A 20,060-nucleotide genomic window follows, 5' to 3' on the forward strand; every position below is an offset into this window, starting at 1 on the left:
TGAGGCAGGGGACAGGGCCAGGGAGGGGGCAGGGAGGAGCAGGCATTGTTCCAGTTAAAATTACCTCCAGATTTGTTTAAGTTGTTTTATTTTATATAAGTGAATAACATTTACAATTGACATATATATTATGTTTAGGTACTTATACGTTTACTTTGTTGCTAAGTTATATATATAGTTGTGCAAATGAGCTTTTGTTTAATTATGTTTATGTCAAAGCAATCAATGATAATAATAATAATAATAATATTTATAAAGCGCATCATATCCATCTCTAGAGATGCTCAAGGCGCATACAAATAGTTTAAATTAATATTCAACATACTTAAGATTAAAAAATATTGAATGTTAACTGCCATTAGATCATACAAGTTCATGGTGCCAAGGTACATACAATGCGGCACAGTGTTATTGTTTGTTTTGCATGCATTGTATAAAAAGAACATTGAAATTTAACAATATTCATTGAGCATCAGGTGAGTTTTAAGCCCAGTTTTGAAAGTAGAGAGAGTGTTGGCCGTCTGAATAGAGAAAGGTAACTTATTCCACAAAGAAGGAGCTGCTGATGCAAATGCTCTATCCCCCCCCCCAATTTCTTTTGGTACGTATTTCTTTAAGTCTAATATTATGTGATGAACGTAAACCAGAACGACCTGCGGAGTGTGGTGATAGAAGGGATGAAATATATTCTGGAGCTAGATCATTTAGTGCACGATAGGTTAAGAGTAGAATTTTATAGATCACACGCTGTTGAACAGGAAGCCAGTGCAGAGATTTCAAGATAGGGGTGATATGTGATGATCTTCTGGTGTTAGTTACAAGGCGAGCAGCAGCATTCTGAACTTTTTGCAATCGGTTAATTTGGTTGGCGGGTAGCCGAAAGAGTAATGAATTGCAATTATCAAGGTGCGAAGTAACAATATTGAACAAGTTTATTTTATTCAATTGTATGTTATGGTTTGTATTATACATTTGGAGAAATAAAACAAAATTGCTTTTAAAAAAAGGTGTGTGTGCGTGTGTGTTTGTAGGTGTTTGTAACTTAAGTGGGAGTGCACGTAGCTCTGTGTGGTATAGTGGAGTGGAAACAAATATAGCCTTTACAATAAAGGAAACCAAGAATACGAAATAGAAAACAAAATTTTGCAAAACTGAGTTGCAATGTGACCAAAATTTGACAATTGCCTACTGCATGTTGAAATCAGTTACACTGTCGCTCATAAAGGTGGAATAATTTTTTTTACCCCAATTTATGGAATTATTTTAAAAATAATTTAAAAAGAATAGATCTGCATAATAGTATACATACTCAGATTTTATTGAATAACAATTTGCCAATGTTTGTTTTGCGTGACCGCTAAAGCATGTGTATGCTACTATGCTTATGAGCTAGGGGACCTACGCCCTTAAGTCATAAATGACAGTAATGAGGATTAATGCCCCACAAAAGGGCACTAATATAGCACATCGACACGGTTTTGATCCTGGGGCCTCACAGTTACGAGGCCATTGCTTTGTCACTGAACCGGGGGCTAGGGTAGGGGGCAGTTTCCATAAACTAAAAAAAAAACAGAAAATGCAATAAATTTTCAATAATTTATTACATTTTACCCCGGTCCCTAACATAAAAAATCCTCTGGACGGCCATGCATTATGGCTCAAGGCATGTGCACACATTGCAATAGGCCATTTTCTTAATGTAACCAAATTTAATGCATGAATCTTTGTGAAGTGCCTCAATACAAATTATTTCATTCACCCGATAAGAGTAATAGTATTACAATAGACATAATCCGAAGTGCATACATTAGTTGTTGCCAGGTAGGACACACATTATGGCTTGATCTATAGATCAAGCCATAATGAATACCTAGCAACACTTAATATATGCAGTTTGCATTCTGACTATTGAAATACCATTATTCTTATCACAAAGACTTATGTATCAAATTCAGTTACATTACGAAAATGGCCTATTGGTAAGTGGCATCTCCCATTTGCTTGACAATTTTCATTGGGGATCCAAATTTCACTTCACCTAAACAAAACACGGTCGGACATTATTTTGTTCGGAGATTCATTTCGTGTTCAGATTTACAACCGGGGTCAATTATATTAGAGGTTTAGGGCTAGGGTTTTATTCAGGAGGCTTATAGTTTGCCGTTGAAATTACGAATTTGGTTAAAGTACAATGACCGCGGGTTGTCGGAGCATTTGGTTGTACAATCGTGCTTTAATGGGGGATATAACGTCTATTCACAATTCATTACTAAGATAAATATGATGTAAATTCATATTTTCGATTAGTTACAGCCAGCCTTACTTTATTCTACATATATTCTTTTGTCATGTGTAAATTTGCAATGTTTGTTCGTTATATATTTGTAAAAATGGCAAAGAAAAAGAAAATCAAACAGAAATAAATAAATCAAATTAAATCAAATCAACATCAACTGTAGCTAGGCTAGGCTAAGTAGTTATTAGGGACTTTTAGATTTACACAAAGACAACGCGGATTGCTACGATCTACGTCCTTTTAATGCACTGCCTTGAATGGACGTCACACGTTTCAGTCCACGCAAATCTAAAAGTCCCTATTAACCCTTTCATGACGATCATTGTGGTTTGAATCAATAACTTTTGATTCAGAGTTCTAAACATGCCAGATGCAGGAGAAGAAAAGTCAATCATGCTGCACACACAGCATCCATGTTTATTTCATGACGTCTGGTCCAGGAAATTTGAAAATGAAACTAAAATTTAAAATATTTAAATCGGCACAAATATAGAGATCATAAAGAGTTGTTTTCAAACAAATTTTTATTTTCAACTTTTCAACAACATTCAGGCCCATGTATATTGTTTTCAGAGAAATAACATTTTATGTTTTAATAATTATAAGCAATAAAAGAAACATATATATTAATGTTGCCAATTTGAATAAAAACATATGATCAATCAAGCACCCAAATAAAGCCTCTTATGTAAGGGTTAGCGAATAAACTAATCGAACCGGCACTTCATTCAGTCATCCATTAGCAATCAGCAATAAAGCGCAGGCAACAACCATCAATCAGTCACTGACAGAGTCAGAAATAATGCAGTGCTGAAATGAGCTGCTGCTGTTCCAATTAACTTCAAATACATGTATGCGAGGTATTGACACAATATCAGATACTTGCAATACACTTCCAGACATACGAAGCGTCAGTTAAGCAAGAATTGATTAAACAGAGCATACATTGGCAAGAAGGCCCACGAAAGTGACTCGACTCGGTAACATTGTTGAAGGTTGATGAAAAAACTGCGTAATTTAAGCATGAAATGTTACTTATTAAATTCCTTTTACTGTACTAACACTCTAACATGCAAACATTCCTGAAACAATTATCAAACCACAAAGATATTTATGTGGTTTTTTTTAAGGCGTCAATGTGCAACACCCTCTAACAGTAAATTCTCCTATCCATTTGTACATGAAAAAAAAAACATAAGGCAGGCTTTTTAAAAAGCATTCAGTGACACCTAAAATGTAACTAAATGTTAATAATAAAGTTGGGAGCATTGAGGACTCGATCAAATCAATTTTCCCAACTTGTATCATTAATAATGGTCTGTTTTCACTCAACCTTTCAGATTATCTTTAATTGTACATCTAGCATTGAAGTCACTACATTAGCACCATTTTCTCTCATCTTAACACTGTTACCAATTCCCTTTAATACAGAATGATATCTATATTGTATATTTGTTACCGGGATTTATCATTATAGACATTTTATCGATAATAAACAGACACCGTCACTCAAGTTACTCATTCATTTAGTTACTTAATCGGGATTTCGACCCATCTTCGGAATTTATGATGGTGGTAAGCATATACTTTTTGGTTCACCTAGTAACAAAGTACAAGTAGAAAACAGCACAATTTTATATCACGTTAGTGTAATTTATAGTCCCACTCAAAACTGGTGTTATTTAATGTGAAAATAATGAGGGGAGCTGGATTTATCACTTTTTTAACATTAAATTTTGCTCTTTCAATAGATCATCCATACAGTTAACAAACAAATTATACACTTATAAACTTTTTTCTTTTCTTTTTCCGTAAATCTTAGAATGAAAGGTGGACTGTTTGAATGAGGTTTTTTGTTTAACATGGTTAGATTTAAGCTTTATTTCGTTTGTCACATTTTCAAGAAACATAAATCTGGACAAATTGATTTCTCTCATACTTATTAAAGTACAAAACCCGGAAAGGGTAGGAATGATTCAGCTGCTACCTTTAAACACTGTCGCTCATATAGTTGGAATATTTTTTTTACCCTAATTTATGAAATTGTTTTGACAATGATTTATTCCTAATAGATCTAGATAATAGTATACATTTTCAGATTTTATTGAATACTAATTTGCCATTGTTTGTTTTGCGTGACTGCTAAAGCATGCTACAATGCTTATCAACTAGGGGACCTACGACCTTAAGTAATAAATGACAGTAATGAGGATTAATGCCCCGCAAAAGGGCACTAATGTAGCACATTGCTTTGCCACTGAACCATGACTGTACGCAGCGGGGGCTTAAAAAAAAAGAAAATGCAATAAAATATCAATAATTAATTGAATTCCCCCCGGTCCCCAACATTAACAAATATTCTGTGTGCCCATGCCTTGAGCCATAAAGTAGCGAGCACTACTTTTTTTTTTATATAAAACTCAACACCCCCTTGAGCAGTAAAAAAAAAAAAAAACAGGAAAAATGTGGTTAACATCATTTTTAAACTTTTTTTTTGCCAGGGGTGGGGGCCGTGCCCCTAAGCCCCCAGCCTTGTACCGCCACTGTCTGTATACTTCATAAGAACAAATTGAAGTCAAACAAACATAGCAGACGTAAATAATCATATCTGATCGATAGACGTCTGTAAAAACCCAATTACACACACGCGCACTCATTAGAAACAAAGGTTATGAAAACAAAGATGAATAACTTAAGACAAAATATGAATACAATATTGTGGAGCGTAAGTTCATTCTTTTATCATGAAGAAACCAATAATCTCTGCATATTAAATTTGTCTGTGATTTGAACTAAAAAGAGAGTCTTTTTTTTAACCAAACTCGTTGTCTTTAATTACTTGCATCTCAGAAACTGCTTGAAATTCTCCTTGAAGAAGACGTTGGTGAAAGCGTACAAGAATGGATTTATGGCAGAATTCATCCACAGAATGAATACCACGAGATGGGTAAGCGCTTCATTACGAGCACCGGATAGATGGAAATACGTATAGCAATCGTTGATATAGTAGGGCAACCAGCATATTGTGAAGACAATCAGAAGCAATGCCAAGAATCTTGCCGCTTTTTGGTGTTGAGAACCTGATGCGCTTCCATGAATCCGCATGTAATTGTTTTCCGAGAAGGTCGTCTGAGACGCTCTATCATCCAGGGGAGCTGCATATGATACTAGGTGGTCTCGACCTTGCCTGGTTTGGAGCATGTCGGTACGTCTCTTCAAACGATAATACACTTTGAGATTCAGGGCGAAGACGCATATGGCAGGAACCAGGAACTCCACCAAGAACATCATAATGATGACGCCCAGATTCTTTCCGTACCCAATGTCGCATGTGGCTATTCTGTTCTCATCATGCACGAATCCTGTCCTTGATGAGTAGGTGAAGGCTAGAGTCGACTGGGTAGCTAGACAGATTATCCAGAGGATACTGCAAATGATGGCTACCCTCTTGTGGGATTGTCTCGATAGATGCCGAAGGGAATTGTGCACCATAAGGTACCTGTCGACGCTGATGGCGATGATCGTCATTACAGACATGTCCGTCACTGTGTAGTCCAGCACCATGAAGATGATACAAGACGCCCCGCCAAACTCCCACTTACCTGTAAGATATAAAGGAAAATGAATTGCCATGACGACACTCACAAGAAGGTCGGCCACAGCAAGGTTGAGAATATAGGCGTTGGTTGTATTTCTCCGGATCCGTTTGTCCCTCTTGTACGCCAACAGGACAAAGGTGTTTCCGACAAAAATGACAATGGCACACGGCAGAAAGAAGACACTGACCAACACATAGCGAACATATGATATATCATGTTGTACTTCAGATATACCTGTGGTAGTATTGTAAGAATCCATCATTGTCGGATATGCAATTTGGGCATGAGGCAATTCTAGAGTCTACAGCAACGCCCTGTGAACATTCAGAAGCAAATGATCCCTGTAGAGAGTGGGGTAAATCGCAAAGATATACACTTCTGAGTATATTATCATCAGTTATGGGATTACATTACTTCAGGAATTCTTTTGTCCGATTATAATGATTCCTCATAAAGTAATTTTGTCACGAAAATATATAGAAGGCGACAAGCTGTGAATGTTCAGGGTAAAGAAAAACCCTGACTTCTCGTAAAGGGTGAAAGTAAAACCGTGGTGCTGAGGTACAGTTATAGGCGTGTTGAGGTACGTGCGTGTATCCTTGATCAAAGTATGTAACGAAGATTCATCATAAGAGTTTGGAAAATCCCAGCAGCCGCGTCCAGTGACCTTTGAGAACACACTAAACTTGTTTTCTGGTAACGAGTGAAATCTAATGTGAACACTTGCTGAAGATGTGCAGTTCTCTATCCAAATCAAATTATATGAACTGCGTCACGGCGATGTTCAAATGTGATTCATTCCTGAGGCTGAGGCACATGTCACCCTTTCCATCTGTCAAACATGAATGATAAGGATAGCAAAATATTTGATCCAATAATAGAACTTATGGTTAATAATAAGCACCAATGACACTCATGGAGCAAAAGTGAGACTCGGTGAAGAATTACAAATGTCCCCGGGAAAAGATATACCACTTTGCAATTTGCAAAGCTTGAATGTCGAAAGTCTCGAGGATCATGTATCAGGTTCAGTAAGTAGTTGAATAATTTCCAATGATTCACTCGTAAATTGAAGGTTAAATCGTTGGTCTATTCCTAGTTAAGAAAAATAACATAATATCAGCGTACAGCAACCGCCAACATAAACCTATTCACAAGGTGGGCCATGTGCAGTTTGTTTTCAAGAGAGGCTCCAAACCGTAGCCTTCGTTAAATAATTCGCATCAACGAGTCCTGATTGCCCTAATGTACCCCGTACATGATCAGTCGCCCATCAAACCGAGTCCAAACCGACATAATAATTTGCCATTTGTGATAAGCTAATCTTTTAGTTCTGGTTAATGTTTCGTCTAGGATCGTTCTCCTTAAGCTGACTGCTCTTCGAGGCATATTGTTTCTTCAGCCTGTGTTCGGGTGCCTGAATGCGTGTGGCAAGTTCAACGAAGCGCCCAGCGTCAGGCTAGTCGGATATCAATCAGCCGTTGCAGACATGAGCTCGAGTGTGACCATGATGACGTTTCACTCCTGTCTTCCAATCGTAAGGATGGCTTAACTTGTTTAATAAATTACTTGGATGAAACGAACAAATGTGATTACGTCCGCAGGGGATCATCTCTAAAAGCCACCCTCGGCTAATTTGATCACTTTTCTGTCACTTCATCCCCTTATTAAATGACCAGTGGGGGCGATTCACAAAGCCTTTTTTCGATGACAAATGACAAAAATCATTGATAAAATATCTACCATTTGTTTACAATAATAAATTGTCATTTTAATTATTCTGCAACTCGCTTTGCTCTCGATCGCTTTCAAAATCTAAATTGAGTAAATTTGAACTTCGAGCATGAATCGTCACATTAAAAAAAACCTGGGCGAAGAAGTAATTAAAAGGAGACGTACCAATATTTGTAAGCACTTTAACATTTCGCAATTTGCGTCAGAGCGTAATCGAGGCGACGTTTTACGATTGAAGATTATTAGCTTCTGGATTACTAGATTACGAACGCTGGTGTCTTTAAATAGGAGAGGCATAACCGGGCTGTGCCCTCATCTTTATAATTTGTCGTACCCCCCCCCCCCCCCCCCATTTACGAGAGGCACATGTAGAAAATGAATGCAAATAAACCCTGAACACCCCAATAAAAAATAGAAGCTCCTTGCCAAGGTGAGTTTCATGACTTTGCCCAAAAACTTTCAGCACAAGTGACGTAGGCTTGTAATAACTTTTTGCTTCTTCTGGAGGTTGATACTGCCAAAGGTTCGCTCCCGAAGTTAGGTCCGAATGCTAAACCCAAAGGTTCGCAGTTCCGATCGAGGGTTCGTCACTATGAGGTTACGTAATCCGAAATTAAATAGGGCTCATATAATTCAAAAAATGAAATGGAACATGTACAATTTTCGGAATTACTAACTCTATTTATTTTGTATGAATAACCAAGATTAACCGATCTTTGGAATAATTATTAATTGTTATTAAGTATTTGGCTTCACTTGTGCCTGGAAGGGGAAAAGCAACCTGAATCAATATGACCCACGGGTCTCTCCTTCCGGTATAACTGATTGGGGTTGTGCAGTTGTTATTAGGCAGGTTTTCCTTCTCAGTTTATAAAGTGCTATCCATGTGGGCCCTGCACAATAAAAACAATGCATACAAAATATTTACACACTAGAATAAGTACAAATATTGAAGACATAAATAACATTATAAACAAAGGTTATGAAAACAAAGCTGAATACAATATTGTAAAATGTATGTTTATACTTTTACCATAGAGAAACGAATGCTCTCTGCATCTTTGTTTGTGATTTGAACTGAAAAGAGAGTCTACTTTCGTCAAACTCGTTTGTCTTCACTTGCATTTCAAAAACTGCTTAAAATTCTCCTTGAAGAAGACGTTGGTGAAAGCGTACAAGAATGGATTTATTGCGGAATTTATCCACATAATGTATGACACTAGGTCGGTAAGCGCTTCGTTATGGACGCCAGAGCAATATAAAAATGCATAGCATTCGTTGATATAGAAGGGCAACCAGCAAAATATGAAGACAATCAGAAGCAATGCCAAAAACCTTGCCGCTTTTTGGTGTTGAGAACCTGATGCGCTTCCATGAATCCGCATGCCATCGTTTTCCCAGGAAGTTGTCTGGGATGCTCTATCATTAAGAGGAACTGCAGTTGACAGGTGGGATCGACTTTGCCTGGTTTGGAGCATGTTGGATCGTCTCTTCAAACGAAAATACACTGTGAGATTCAGGGCGAAGACGCATATAGCAGGAACCAGGAACTCCACCAAGAACATCAAAACAAGGACGACCGGACTATGTCCATACCCAAGCTCACACCCGGCAATTCTGTTCTCATCATGCATGAATCCTGTCATTGAGGAGTAGGTGAAGGCTAGAGTCGAATGGGCAGCTAGACAGGTTATCCAGAGGATACTGCAAATGATGGCTACCTTCTTGTGTGATTGTCTCGATCGATGTCGTAGGGAATTGTGTACCATAAGGTATCTGTCGACGCTGATGACGATGATCGTCATTACAGACATGTCCGTCGCTGTGTAGTCCAGTACCCATAATACGACACAAGACGCCCCGCCAAACTTCCAAGTGCCTGTAAGATATACTGGAACATAAATTGCCATGACAACACTCACAAGAAGGTCGGACACAGCAAGGTTGAGAATATAGGCGTTGGTTGTATTTCTCCGGATCCGTTTGTCCCTCTTGTACGCCAACAGGACAAAGGTGTTTTCGACAAAAATGACAATGGCACACGGCAGAAAAAAGACACTGACCAACACATAGCGAACATAGGATATATCCTGTTGTACTTCAGGTATATCTGTGGTAAGATTGTAATGATCCATCATTGTAGGGTATGGGGTCTGGGCATGTGACAATTCCAGAGTCTACAGCAACGTCCTGTGAACGTTCAGAAGGAACTGGACCCTCGTAGATAGTGGGGTAAATTGTAAAGAGGTACACTTCTGTGTATATAATTGGGTTTACATTACCTCAGGAATTCTTTTATCAGGTTTTAAGGATATCTCGTAAAGGGTGGAGGTATTACGTGGTGTTGAGATACAGTTATTGGAGTGTTGAGGTACTTGCGTGTATCCTTGATCAACATAATATAACGATGCTAGAGAGAGTTTGGACAATACCAGCAGCCGCGTCCATGCAGAGGCCTTTGAGAACACACTGAACTTATTTTCTTGTACAGAGTGGATCTGATGTGAACGCTTGGTGAAGATGTGCAGTTCTCTATCCAAATCAAATTATATGAGCTGCGTCACGATGATGTTCAAATGTGATGCATTCCTTAGGCTGAAGAATTAGTGAAGAATTAGAAATGTCCCCGGCAAAAGATACCACTTTTTTTTAATTTGCAAAGCTTGAATGTCGAAAGTATCGAGGATCATGTATCAGGTTCAGTAAGTAGTTAAATAATTTCCAATGATTCACTCGTAAATGGAAATTAAATCGTTGGTCTATTCCTAGTTAAGAATAATAACATAATATCAGCGCACAGCAACCGCCAACATAAACCTATTCACAAGGTGGGCCATCAAGGGAGGCTCCAAACTGTAGCCTTCGTTAAATAATTCGTATCAACGAGTTCTGATTGCCCAAATGTACCCCGTACATGATCAGTCGCCCATCAAACCGAGTCCAAACCGACATAATAGTTTGCCATTTGTGATAAGGTAATTTTTTAGTTCTGGTTAATGTTCGTCTAGTGTAATTCTCCTTAGACTGACATCATATATAAATGAAGTGCTGGCCGCCATATTTCAGTCACACAGCCAAAACCGATTTCATGCCGACCCAAAATTAAACGATTCATGGCTCTTCGAGGAAGATTGTTTCTTCAGCCTGTGTTCGGGTGCCCGTGTGGCAAGTACAACGAAGCGCCAAGCGTCAGGCTAGTCGGATATCAATCAGCCGTTGCAGACATGAGCTCGAGTGTGACCATGATGACGTTTCACTCCTGTCTTCCAATCGTAAGGATGTCTTAACTTGTTTAATAAATTACTCGGATGAAACGAATAAATGTGATTACGTCCGCAGAGGATCCTCTCGAAAAGCCACCCTCGGCTAATTTGATCGCTTTTCTGTCACTTCATCTCCTTATTAAATGACCAGTGGGGGCGTTTCACGAAGCCTTTTTTCGATGACAAATAACAAAAATCATTGATAAGATATCTACCATTTGTTTACAATAATAAATTGTCATTTTAATTACTGCAACTCGCTTTGCTCTCGATCGCTTTCAAAATCTAGATTGAGTAAATTTGAACTTCGAGCATGAATCGCCACATTAAAAAAAAACCTGGGCGAAGAAGTAATTAAAAAGAGACAGACCAATATTTGTAAACACTTTATCATTTCGCAATTTGCGTCAGAGCGTAATCGAGGCGACGTTTTACGATGAAAGATTATTAGCTAATTCTGGATTACTAGATTACGAACGCTGGTGTCTTTATAGAGGAGAGGCATAACCGGGCTGTGCCCTCATCTTTATAATTTGTCGTACCCCCCCCCCCCATTTACAAGAGGCACATGTAGAAAATGAATGCAAATAAACCCTAAACACCCCCCCCCCCCCCCATCAACAGCTCCTTGCCAAAGGGAGAGTTTCATGACTTAGCCCCAAAACTTTCAGCACAAGTGACGTAGGCTTGTAATAACTTTTTTTTTTCTTCTGGAGGTTGATACTGCCGAAGGTTCGCTCCCGAAGTTAGGTCCGAATGCTAAACCCAAAGGTTCGCAGTTCCGATCGAGGGTTCGTCACTATGAGGTTACGTAATCCGAAATTAAACAGGGTTCATATAATTCAAAAAATGAAATGGAACCATGTACAATTTTCGGAATTACTAACTCTATTCATTTTTATGAATAACCAAGAATAACCGATCTTTGGAATAATTGTAATCATTATTAAGTATTTGGCTTCACTTGTGCCTGGGAGGGGAAAAGCAACCTGAATCAATGTGACCCACGTGTCCCTCCTTCCGGTATAACTGAGTGGGGTTGTGCATTTGTTTTTAAGCAGGTTTTCCTTCTCAGTTTATAAAGTGCTATCCCAGAGGGCCCTGGACAATTAAAACAATGCATACAAAATATTTACACACTATAATAAGTCCAAATATTGAAGACATAAATAACATTATAAACAAAGCTTATGAAAACAAAGCTGAATACAATATTGTAAAATGTATGTCTATACTTTTACCATAGAGAAACGAATGCTCTCTGCATCTTTGTTTGTGATTTGAACTGAAAAGAGAGTCTACTTTCTTCAAACTCGTTTGTCTTCACTTGCATCTCAAAAACTGCTTAAAATTCTCCTTGAAGAAGACGTTGGTGAAAGCGTACAAGAATGGATTTATTGCGGAATTTATCCACATAATGTATGACACTAGGTCGGTAAGCGCTTTCGTATGGACGCCAGAGCAATATAAAAATGCATAGCATTCGTTGATATAGTAGGGCAACCAACAAATTATGAAGACAATCAGAATCAATGCCAAGAATCTTGCCGCTTTTTGGTGTTGAGAACCTGATGCGCTTCCATGAATCCGCATGCCATCGTTTTCCCAGGAAGTTGTCTGGGATGCTCTATCATTAAGAGGAACTGCAGTTGACAGGTGGGATCGACCTTGCCTGGTTTGGAGCATGTTGGATCGTCTCTTCAAACAAAAATACACTGTGAGATTCAGGGTGAAGACGCATATAGCAGGAACCAGGAACTCCACCAAGAACATCAAAACAAGGACGACCAGACTATGTCCATACCCAAGCTCACACCCGGCAATTCTGTTCTCATCATGCATGAATCCTGTCATTGAGGAGTAGGTGAAGGCTAGAGTCGAATGGGCAGCTAGACAGGTTATCCAGAGGATACTGCAAATGATGGCTACCTTCTTGTGTGATTGTCTCGATCGATGTCGTAGGGAATTGTGTACCATAAGGTATCTGTCGACGCTGATGACGATGATCGTCATTACAGACATGTCCGTCGCTGTGTAGTCCAGTACCCATAAGACGACACAAGACGCCCCGCCAAACTTCCAAGTGCCTGTAAGATATACTGGAACATAAATTGCCATGACAACACTCACAAGAATGTCAGCCACAGCAAGGTTGAGAATATAGGCGTTGGTTGTATTTCTCCGGATCCGTTTGTCCCTCTTGTACGCCAACAGGACAAAGGTGTTTCCGACAAAAATGACAATAGCACACGGCAGAAAGAAGACACTGACCAACACATAGCGAACATAGGATATATCCTGTTGTACTTCAGGTATATCTGTGGTAAGATTGTAATGATCCATCATTGTCGGCTATGAAATTTGGGCATGTGACAATTCCAGAGTCTACGGCAACGTCCTGTGAACGTTCAGATGGAACTGGATTCTTGTAGAGAGTGGGGTAAATCGCAAAGAGGTACACTTTTGTGTATATTACCTCAGGAATTCTTTTGTCAAGTTATAATGATTCTTCATGAAGAAAATGCATGTATCCTTGATCAACATAATGTAACGAAGATCCATCGTGAGAGTTTGGACAATACCAGAAGCCACGTCCAGTGGCCTTTGAGAACCCCCTGAACTTATTTTCTTGTAAAGAATGAATTCTGATCCAAGTTTAGAACATCGTTAGTGAAATAAGCACCGATGACACCCATGAAGCAAAAGTGAGACTTGATGAAGAAAAGATAATTCCAAAAGCTTGAAGGTCGAACATATGGTGTATTACTCACGTATCAGGTTTAGTAAGTAGTTGAGTTAGTTTCAAGTGATTCAAACGTAGATGGAAGTTAAATCGTAGTTAAGAATAATAACACAATGTAAGCGATTACACAGCAACCGCCATAGTATACCGATCCACACGTATAACAAGGCGGGCAAGTCACCCATCAGACCGAGTCGAAACCGACATAATAATTTGCCATTCGTGATAAGGTAATATTTTGGTTCGGGCTAATGTTCGTCTAGAGTCGGTCTTTTTTGACTGACTGATATGAAATTGATGAAGCTCTGGCCGCCATACTTCATGCGTCCATACCTGAGGATTCGAGTACATCCATCCTTTTTCATTCATCTTAACGGACTGGCGACGCTCCATGGACCAACGCCCTTCGTTTTTGTCTATCTTTTTTCCTCGTTCACTTCGCTCTGTCAACTTGACGTGACAAATTAAACTGTCATCGTGCACGTGATTTAATATTCTTTTTCTCGTTTTTGAGTGATGAGACGGTAATCATCCACCTTGTCACGACAAGCAAGATAAGCAATAACAGATACCACTTCAAGCTGAAAGAAAACACTTGTAACTGAGGACGTGTCTAGACATATTTAGACAAAGAGAGAGGGGAGATAAGAAAGAAGAGAGAGAGAGAGAGAGAGAGAGAGAGAACAGAGGGACAGCGAGATTTAAAGAGAGAGAGAGAGAGAGAGAGAGAGAGAGACTGTCGACTGTCACCTCACCTACACACTAAGAAAAAATGGTGCAAGTATGCACCTTTAGGGGTGCAAACCGATGCAACAATAGCAGCAACTTTAGGGGTTAAATCCTGCACCCTTTTTAAAGGTGCAATCCTGCACCCATTAAAAGGGTGCCAGATTGAACCTTTTAGGTGAAATAGCACTCTTTATGGTTCATTCCTGCACCTTTAGGGGTTCAAACCGATGCAACACTAGCAGCACCTTTATGGGTTCAATCCTGCACCCTTTAAGAGGGTGCCAGAGGCACCTTTTAGGAGACATGTTAGTACCCTTAATGGTTCAATCCTGCTCCATTAGGGGTGCAAACCGATGCAATAGCAGCAACTTTAGAGGGTTCTATCCTGCACCCTTTAAAAGGTGCAATCCTGCACCCATCATCGAGGAATACTGGTAAAATTTCCTCGTACACAAATACATATTAAACATGCATGATGTTTCTTGGTTAGTAGTCATATAATCAATATATTTATTGCTAAAACGTGAATGTAATTGTAACATGATCAGACAAAATAATGTATTGGTTAATGATTGCCAAAGGAAAATACAAATCACAAAATTGATGTGCATTGTCATAATTTACTTAACAAATCATGATAAATGTATCTTTATGTGAACATGTGGAAAGTAATCATGAATATGCATGCAATATGCAAACTTTTATTTTGCACCCTTTTTTGGTCGATAGGGTTCATTTTTGTGGGGAGGGTGCAAAATCTTATATTGCACCCTTTTTTGAACCCCTTTTCCTTCAATAGGGTGCATTTTTATGTTAAGGGTGCACACTCTTATTTTGCACCCTTTTTTGCACCCTTTTTTTCTTGGAGTGCATAGGCACTGATATATGTCCAAATTTCTTACATAATTGTCTAAAATATGTTATCTACCATTTAATTTTAATGAATCTTTCTTTGTATATAGGCATTGATATATGTCCAAATTTCTTACATAATTTTCTAAAATATGTTATCTACCATTTATTTTTAATGAATCTTTCTTTTGTTTGTTATATATCACTTCGCTCTCAATCGCTCATAAAATCTAGAATAAGTAAATTCGATATTTGAGGAAGAAGCGTAAGCCAGTAATTAAAAAGAGACGGACCAATATTTGTAAGCCCCTTGAAATTTCGCAATTTGCGTCAAAGCGTAATCGAGACGACGCTTTACAATTGATGATTATTAGCTTCTGGATTGCTAGATTACGAGCACTGGCCTCTTTAAGAGGAGCATAACAGGGCCGTGCCCCCTCCCCCATTTTAAAACCCAAGTGGCTTACCTTAATACCTGTGTGGCATGGTAGAAAACCCTAGCTATATTGCGCCCCTCTTTTACAAAATCCTTGAATCGCCCCTGCTTTCGTGTTGTAATATAGAGCATAAGGCCAATTTGGGTTGACATTTGTGGCGTTGGTTGCGCCAGGGAGCCATCTCCGTAATATGAAGGCAAACAAAATATTCAATTCAATGACGCACATTTTGCCACAAATGGTATTGTGAATACTAATGGACCCTTAGATGAAAAAAGTGATGATGACCAGGGGGTGTTATACTTAACCATCAAATCGATCCGATCTATTTTAAGGGCCTAACATTGATTTCGATTTTAGTTGATGAAACACCCCCTGGGTGTTCAATCCCACAAGTTGATATAATTAAAATCTGAACAAAATATATAGTAATATACAAACGAGGGGGAGGGATGTCTTTGCTACCAGAAGCGCGACATCAAAAGGGCTATGGGGAATGCATGCACACGTGCTCCTTCAGATGTTATAGTGAAATATTCAACCTTAATTATGGCTAAAAGCTGAGACACAGGGCCTGCGGGAGTGCTGTACATGCTGAAGACTAATTGCTACTAAGATATTTAAGCCTATTTTTGTTTATAAAGGTCGGGTGAAATCCAAATATAAGTTGACTCCTGTCAAAGTGCAGGGCTGCATACAACTCATATTTTGTTACTACAACATCTAAATATCTTTCATATATTGTTAAAATAATTTTTTTAAATAATTTTCTCAAACCTGCTAAGCTCCGCCCTAAAGAAATGTTCCAGATCTCATTCATTGTGCAACATCATCCGTCAATCAGACAGTGGTATGTAACTTCACCCAGCTCAGCACAAGCTCACACAAGAATTGCGTTCTTTCATACAATACCTCCACATTACCTTTCCTGGTGATGCTACAGCACGTCTGACATAGCAACTCTTATGTTGATAATGTATGGTCTATTGTAAACAGGTGGTCAGCTCTGGTGGAGCTACATGCCACTGTCTCTTGTAAGCTCACTAATGATTGACAGATTATGTCACAAGATGAGTGAGATCTGGAACGTTTATTAAAGGTGGAGCTTAGCAGGTCTGAGAATTTTTTTTTTTTTAATATTTGAAAATCTATGGAATATATTTAGATATTTGAATAACAAATTATGAGTTGTACGCAGCCCTGCACATCAACAGGAATCAAATTATAATTGGATGTCACTTCACCTCCAACCACACATAGCTGCATTACTATCCTGGCTTTGTATTAAACCCGGCCCCCCCCCCACTCAGTGTTATTTAGGGTACGCATATGCGTGTTCCAACCGACCCCCCCTTTTCAGCAAAAGTCCGGTGTGTAAAGTCAATACGGCTCGACCTTTTTCTTTTGTATACGAGCCTTTTTCAGCATCCCCCCCTTTTCAGCAAAAGTCCGGTGTGTAAAGTCAATACGGCTCGACCTTTTTCTTTTGTTACGAAAAGGACATTTTGGCAACACGCATGCGGTCATTTTGAATCCTAAGTGGGGGGCCGGGGTATTAAAAGCTGTGCTATTGATTCTCAACATTTTAAACACCACTGTACAAAACTCAACTGATTTCACTCAAAATCGGTACTTTAGTGACAATTGATGACACCTAAATAGCAGTAAAATACAATTTTTTAAACCTACCGATGTTAGAAAATGTAAGTCTACTGTCAAACTTGCCGATCAGCCACATTGGCATAATTGTGTGCATTTGTGTATAATGAGTGTATTGACTCTTCATGTGTGCAAATGCTGCCTATTAGTAACACGTAGTGCAGTGCTAAAGGTCAATACGCATTAACATTGACTTTCTATGCTTTAATTGCTGGAGTGCCTTCAACGTTCTATCGGTTCTTTTCGAATGGGCGGGGGAGGGGATCTACCGGGCCTGGTTTTTGTTTTCATTTTTATTTATTCATTTATTTCCTACATGAAGACACAGTAATTTACACGACTTGATTATTGTACTCAAAGCAATCGACAAATTGCTCTAATCTTTTTGCGTAGAAGTCCGTTCTAAGCATTATGAAATCGGATTTGGCTATCGAAAAAACGCAGAATTATCAGAATGATAATCTGTTTCTTGAAACATATTATGCAGGGGCGGATCTAGCTTTTTGCTAAGGGGGGGTTGACCAAAATAATGACGATGCGGAGCATCGTCCACGAGCCGCGAAGCGGCGAGCCGATTTTTTTTGGGGTGTTTATTTGAACCCCGTAAGTGATGTTTTCCTGGCATCTATTAACACAATGGAGACCATAAAAAGCAGTGCATGATAACGTCTTTTTAAATCAAGTAACAGTTAAATACACAGTTATATCCAGAGTTATCATGTGTTTGGTTAAGTTACCTGATGAGTTGAATATCTTCTCACAATATTTGCACTTGAAAGGGTTTCTCTCCAGCGTGCGTTCTTTTTTCTTTCTTTTTTTCTTTCTTTTTTTCTTTTTTTTTCCTTTTTTTTTTTTTTTTTTGGGGGGGCCGCCCAAGGGGGGGTTGCAACCCCCCAACCCCCCCCCCCCCTGGATCCGCCACTGTTATGTTAACCTGTTTTGGGGGCAATGCTTTACCCGAGAATGGCACATATTTGGACCTTGGACTTTCTGCTTTTATTTCCGTGCACCTTGTGGCGCTCTTAATCATCTTCTTCTTCTTCTTCTTCTTCGGCTGCTGGTACCTCTTCTTCTTCTTCTTCTTCTTCTTTTCCTTTTCTTTTCTTCGTATTATTATTTGCATTATTATTATTGTCATCATCATTATTATTAACATTATAATTATAAACATCGTAATTATCATTATCATCATCATCATCATCATAAGTCATAGTAGTAGTAGTAATAGTAGTAGTAGTAGTAGTAGTAGTAGTAGTAGTAGTAGTAGTAGTAGTGGTAGCATGATTATTATTATGAACTAAAATTGACCTCTACACTTCTTTTTCCAGTGTGAGTAAAAAAGAAGTCTACACCTAGAAAATTGCTAATAATTTTAAAAATCATCTATCAACAGTAAATTATCATCACATCTTATGAAAAAGTGTTTTATCCCAAATGATTTTGTGTGGTATGTGTTTACGCTTGGATGAACAGGAGACATTGTTCAAGAGAGTACACAAATCGACTTGCTGTTTTTTTAAATAAATTAAATGGCATTTTCTATTTATTTATTTATTTATTTCGCATCTTTATACAGAGTATCATGTTCAGCTACATAATCATTACGAAACATTATTAAAAACATTAAAATAGGCTGGTTTACAACAGGGCTATGTTTAAAAACAACATAAAAATGACAATGAACAATATTATATATAGAAATGACAGGGGTAACGAAGGCTAACACACAGACACACACACCCACACACACACACACACACACACATTTTAAGTTTTACCTTAAGATTTTATATATTTTTTGTTTTTTTGAGGCCGCCATCCTTGTCAAGCTATGCTTATGATTGCGGTCTCCTACACTTTTTCAACAGAATAGTTCGGATAATACTTTAATCTTATGATAATTTGTTATGGAAATATTAATTTTCGTTATTATATATACATATATTATGTTTAAAAAAACATGTTGACATGAAGAAATTATTGTTTGTTTATGTTGTATAATACCTTACAGTCATTATGTTCTTTGTTATTCAGTAATATTATATTTGGACAAATTGCAGAAATAAAATAAAATAAAATACATGCCTATTCCAAAATCGTTTTAATGAATATTCGATCTTATAAGGTTATGCACAAGTTTTAGGCCGTTCAAATTGCAAAATGTATAGTATAACAGTTTTGCTATTGAAAAAATTGTTCGATCATATCAATTTCAACAAGGGAGAGAATGTTATGTTTAGAATCATGTGCATGCGATTGAACCTATAACTTAGAATATGCAGAGTGCAGCTGCTCATTATTATTCATAAGATGCACACTCACAATGCAAGTGAATGCAAGGGTCTTCTCTACACAGATTGGTGCACACATGTAATTTGTACATGTATGGAACCACACCCATTTCTGCAGGCTCATTTTTCTTTGTCTCTATACTTTATTTAGCCTAATAGTTATTTCAAATGTAAAAATTAACAATGTAGGAGTCCCTCAAGGTACCAAGTTGGGGCCTATATTATTTTCAATTATGGTCAATGTCAATGATGCATGTCATGATTGTTTACTCCCTTTTTATAAGTTTCCAACTCCCAACACACCACATCGGATCACTATTATAGCGGATCAACTGGAAGTAGACAGCGTATCATTAGGGACTTTTAGATTTACACGACGAGAACGTGGACCGCCACTTGTGACGTCCTTTTAAGGCACTGCCGAGCACGGCCCAGTGCCTTAACACAATGTCACACG

The 20,060-nt window shown here is 38.3% G+C and overlaps 3 protein-coding genes across 3 annotated transcripts; all 3 read right to left on the minus strand.

Moving 5' to 3' along the window:
* Positions 1–4,778: 4,778 nt before the first annotated feature.
* Positions 4,779–7,734, minus strand: LOC105445629 (histamine H4 receptor-like). Its single transcript, XM_030988598.1, has one exon. It carries the CDS (start codon positions 6,155–6,157, stop codon positions 5,132–5,134), a length of 1,026 nt encoding a protein of 341 aa, XP_030844458.1. The 5' UTR covers positions 6,158–7,734; the 3' UTR covers positions 4,779–5,131.
* A 605-nt stretch (positions 7,735–8,339) lies between these two features.
* On the minus strand, positions 8,340–11,393 carry LOC105445630 (D(2) dopamine receptor A-like). Its single transcript, XM_030988599.1, has one exon. It carries the CDS (start codon positions 9,765–9,767, stop codon positions 8,745–8,747), a length of 1,023 nt encoding a protein of 340 aa, XP_030844459.1. The 5' UTR covers positions 9,768–11,393; the 3' UTR covers positions 8,340–8,744.
* Positions 11,394–11,955: 562 nt separating this feature from the next.
* LOC105445631 (D(2) dopamine receptor-like) lies at positions 11,956–13,235 on the minus strand. The gene has a single exon (XM_030988147.1). It carries the CDS (start codon positions 13,233–13,235, stop codon positions 12,216–12,218), a length of 1,020 nt encoding a protein of 339 aa, XP_030844007.1. The 3' UTR covers positions 11,956–12,215.
* Positions 13,236–20,060: the final 6,825 nt, after the last annotated feature.

The sequence above is a fragment of the Strongylocentrotus purpuratus genome, unplaced genomic scaffold (genome assembly GCF_000002235.5).
Source record: "Strongylocentrotus purpuratus isolate Spur 01 unplaced genomic scaffold, Spur_5.0 spur5_scaffold_17, whole genome shotgun sequence".
In the NCBI taxonomy this organism is placed as follows: Eukaryota; Metazoa; Echinodermata; class Echinoidea; order Camarodonta; family Strongylocentrotidae; genus Strongylocentrotus; species Strongylocentrotus purpuratus.

Excerpts from the sequence above, each read along its gene's own strand:
- LOC105445631 (XM_030988147.1), bottom strand. The coding sequence starts at position 13,235 with ATGGATCATTACAATCTTACCACAGATATACCTGAAGTACAACAGGAT.
- LOC105445630 (XM_030988599.1), bottom strand. The coding sequence starts at position 9,767 with ATGATGGATCATTACAATCTTACCACAGATATACCTGAAGTACAACAG.
- LOC105445629 (XM_030988598.1), bottom strand. The coding sequence starts at position 6,157 with ATGATGGATTCTTACAATACTACCACAGGTATATCTGAAGTACAACAT.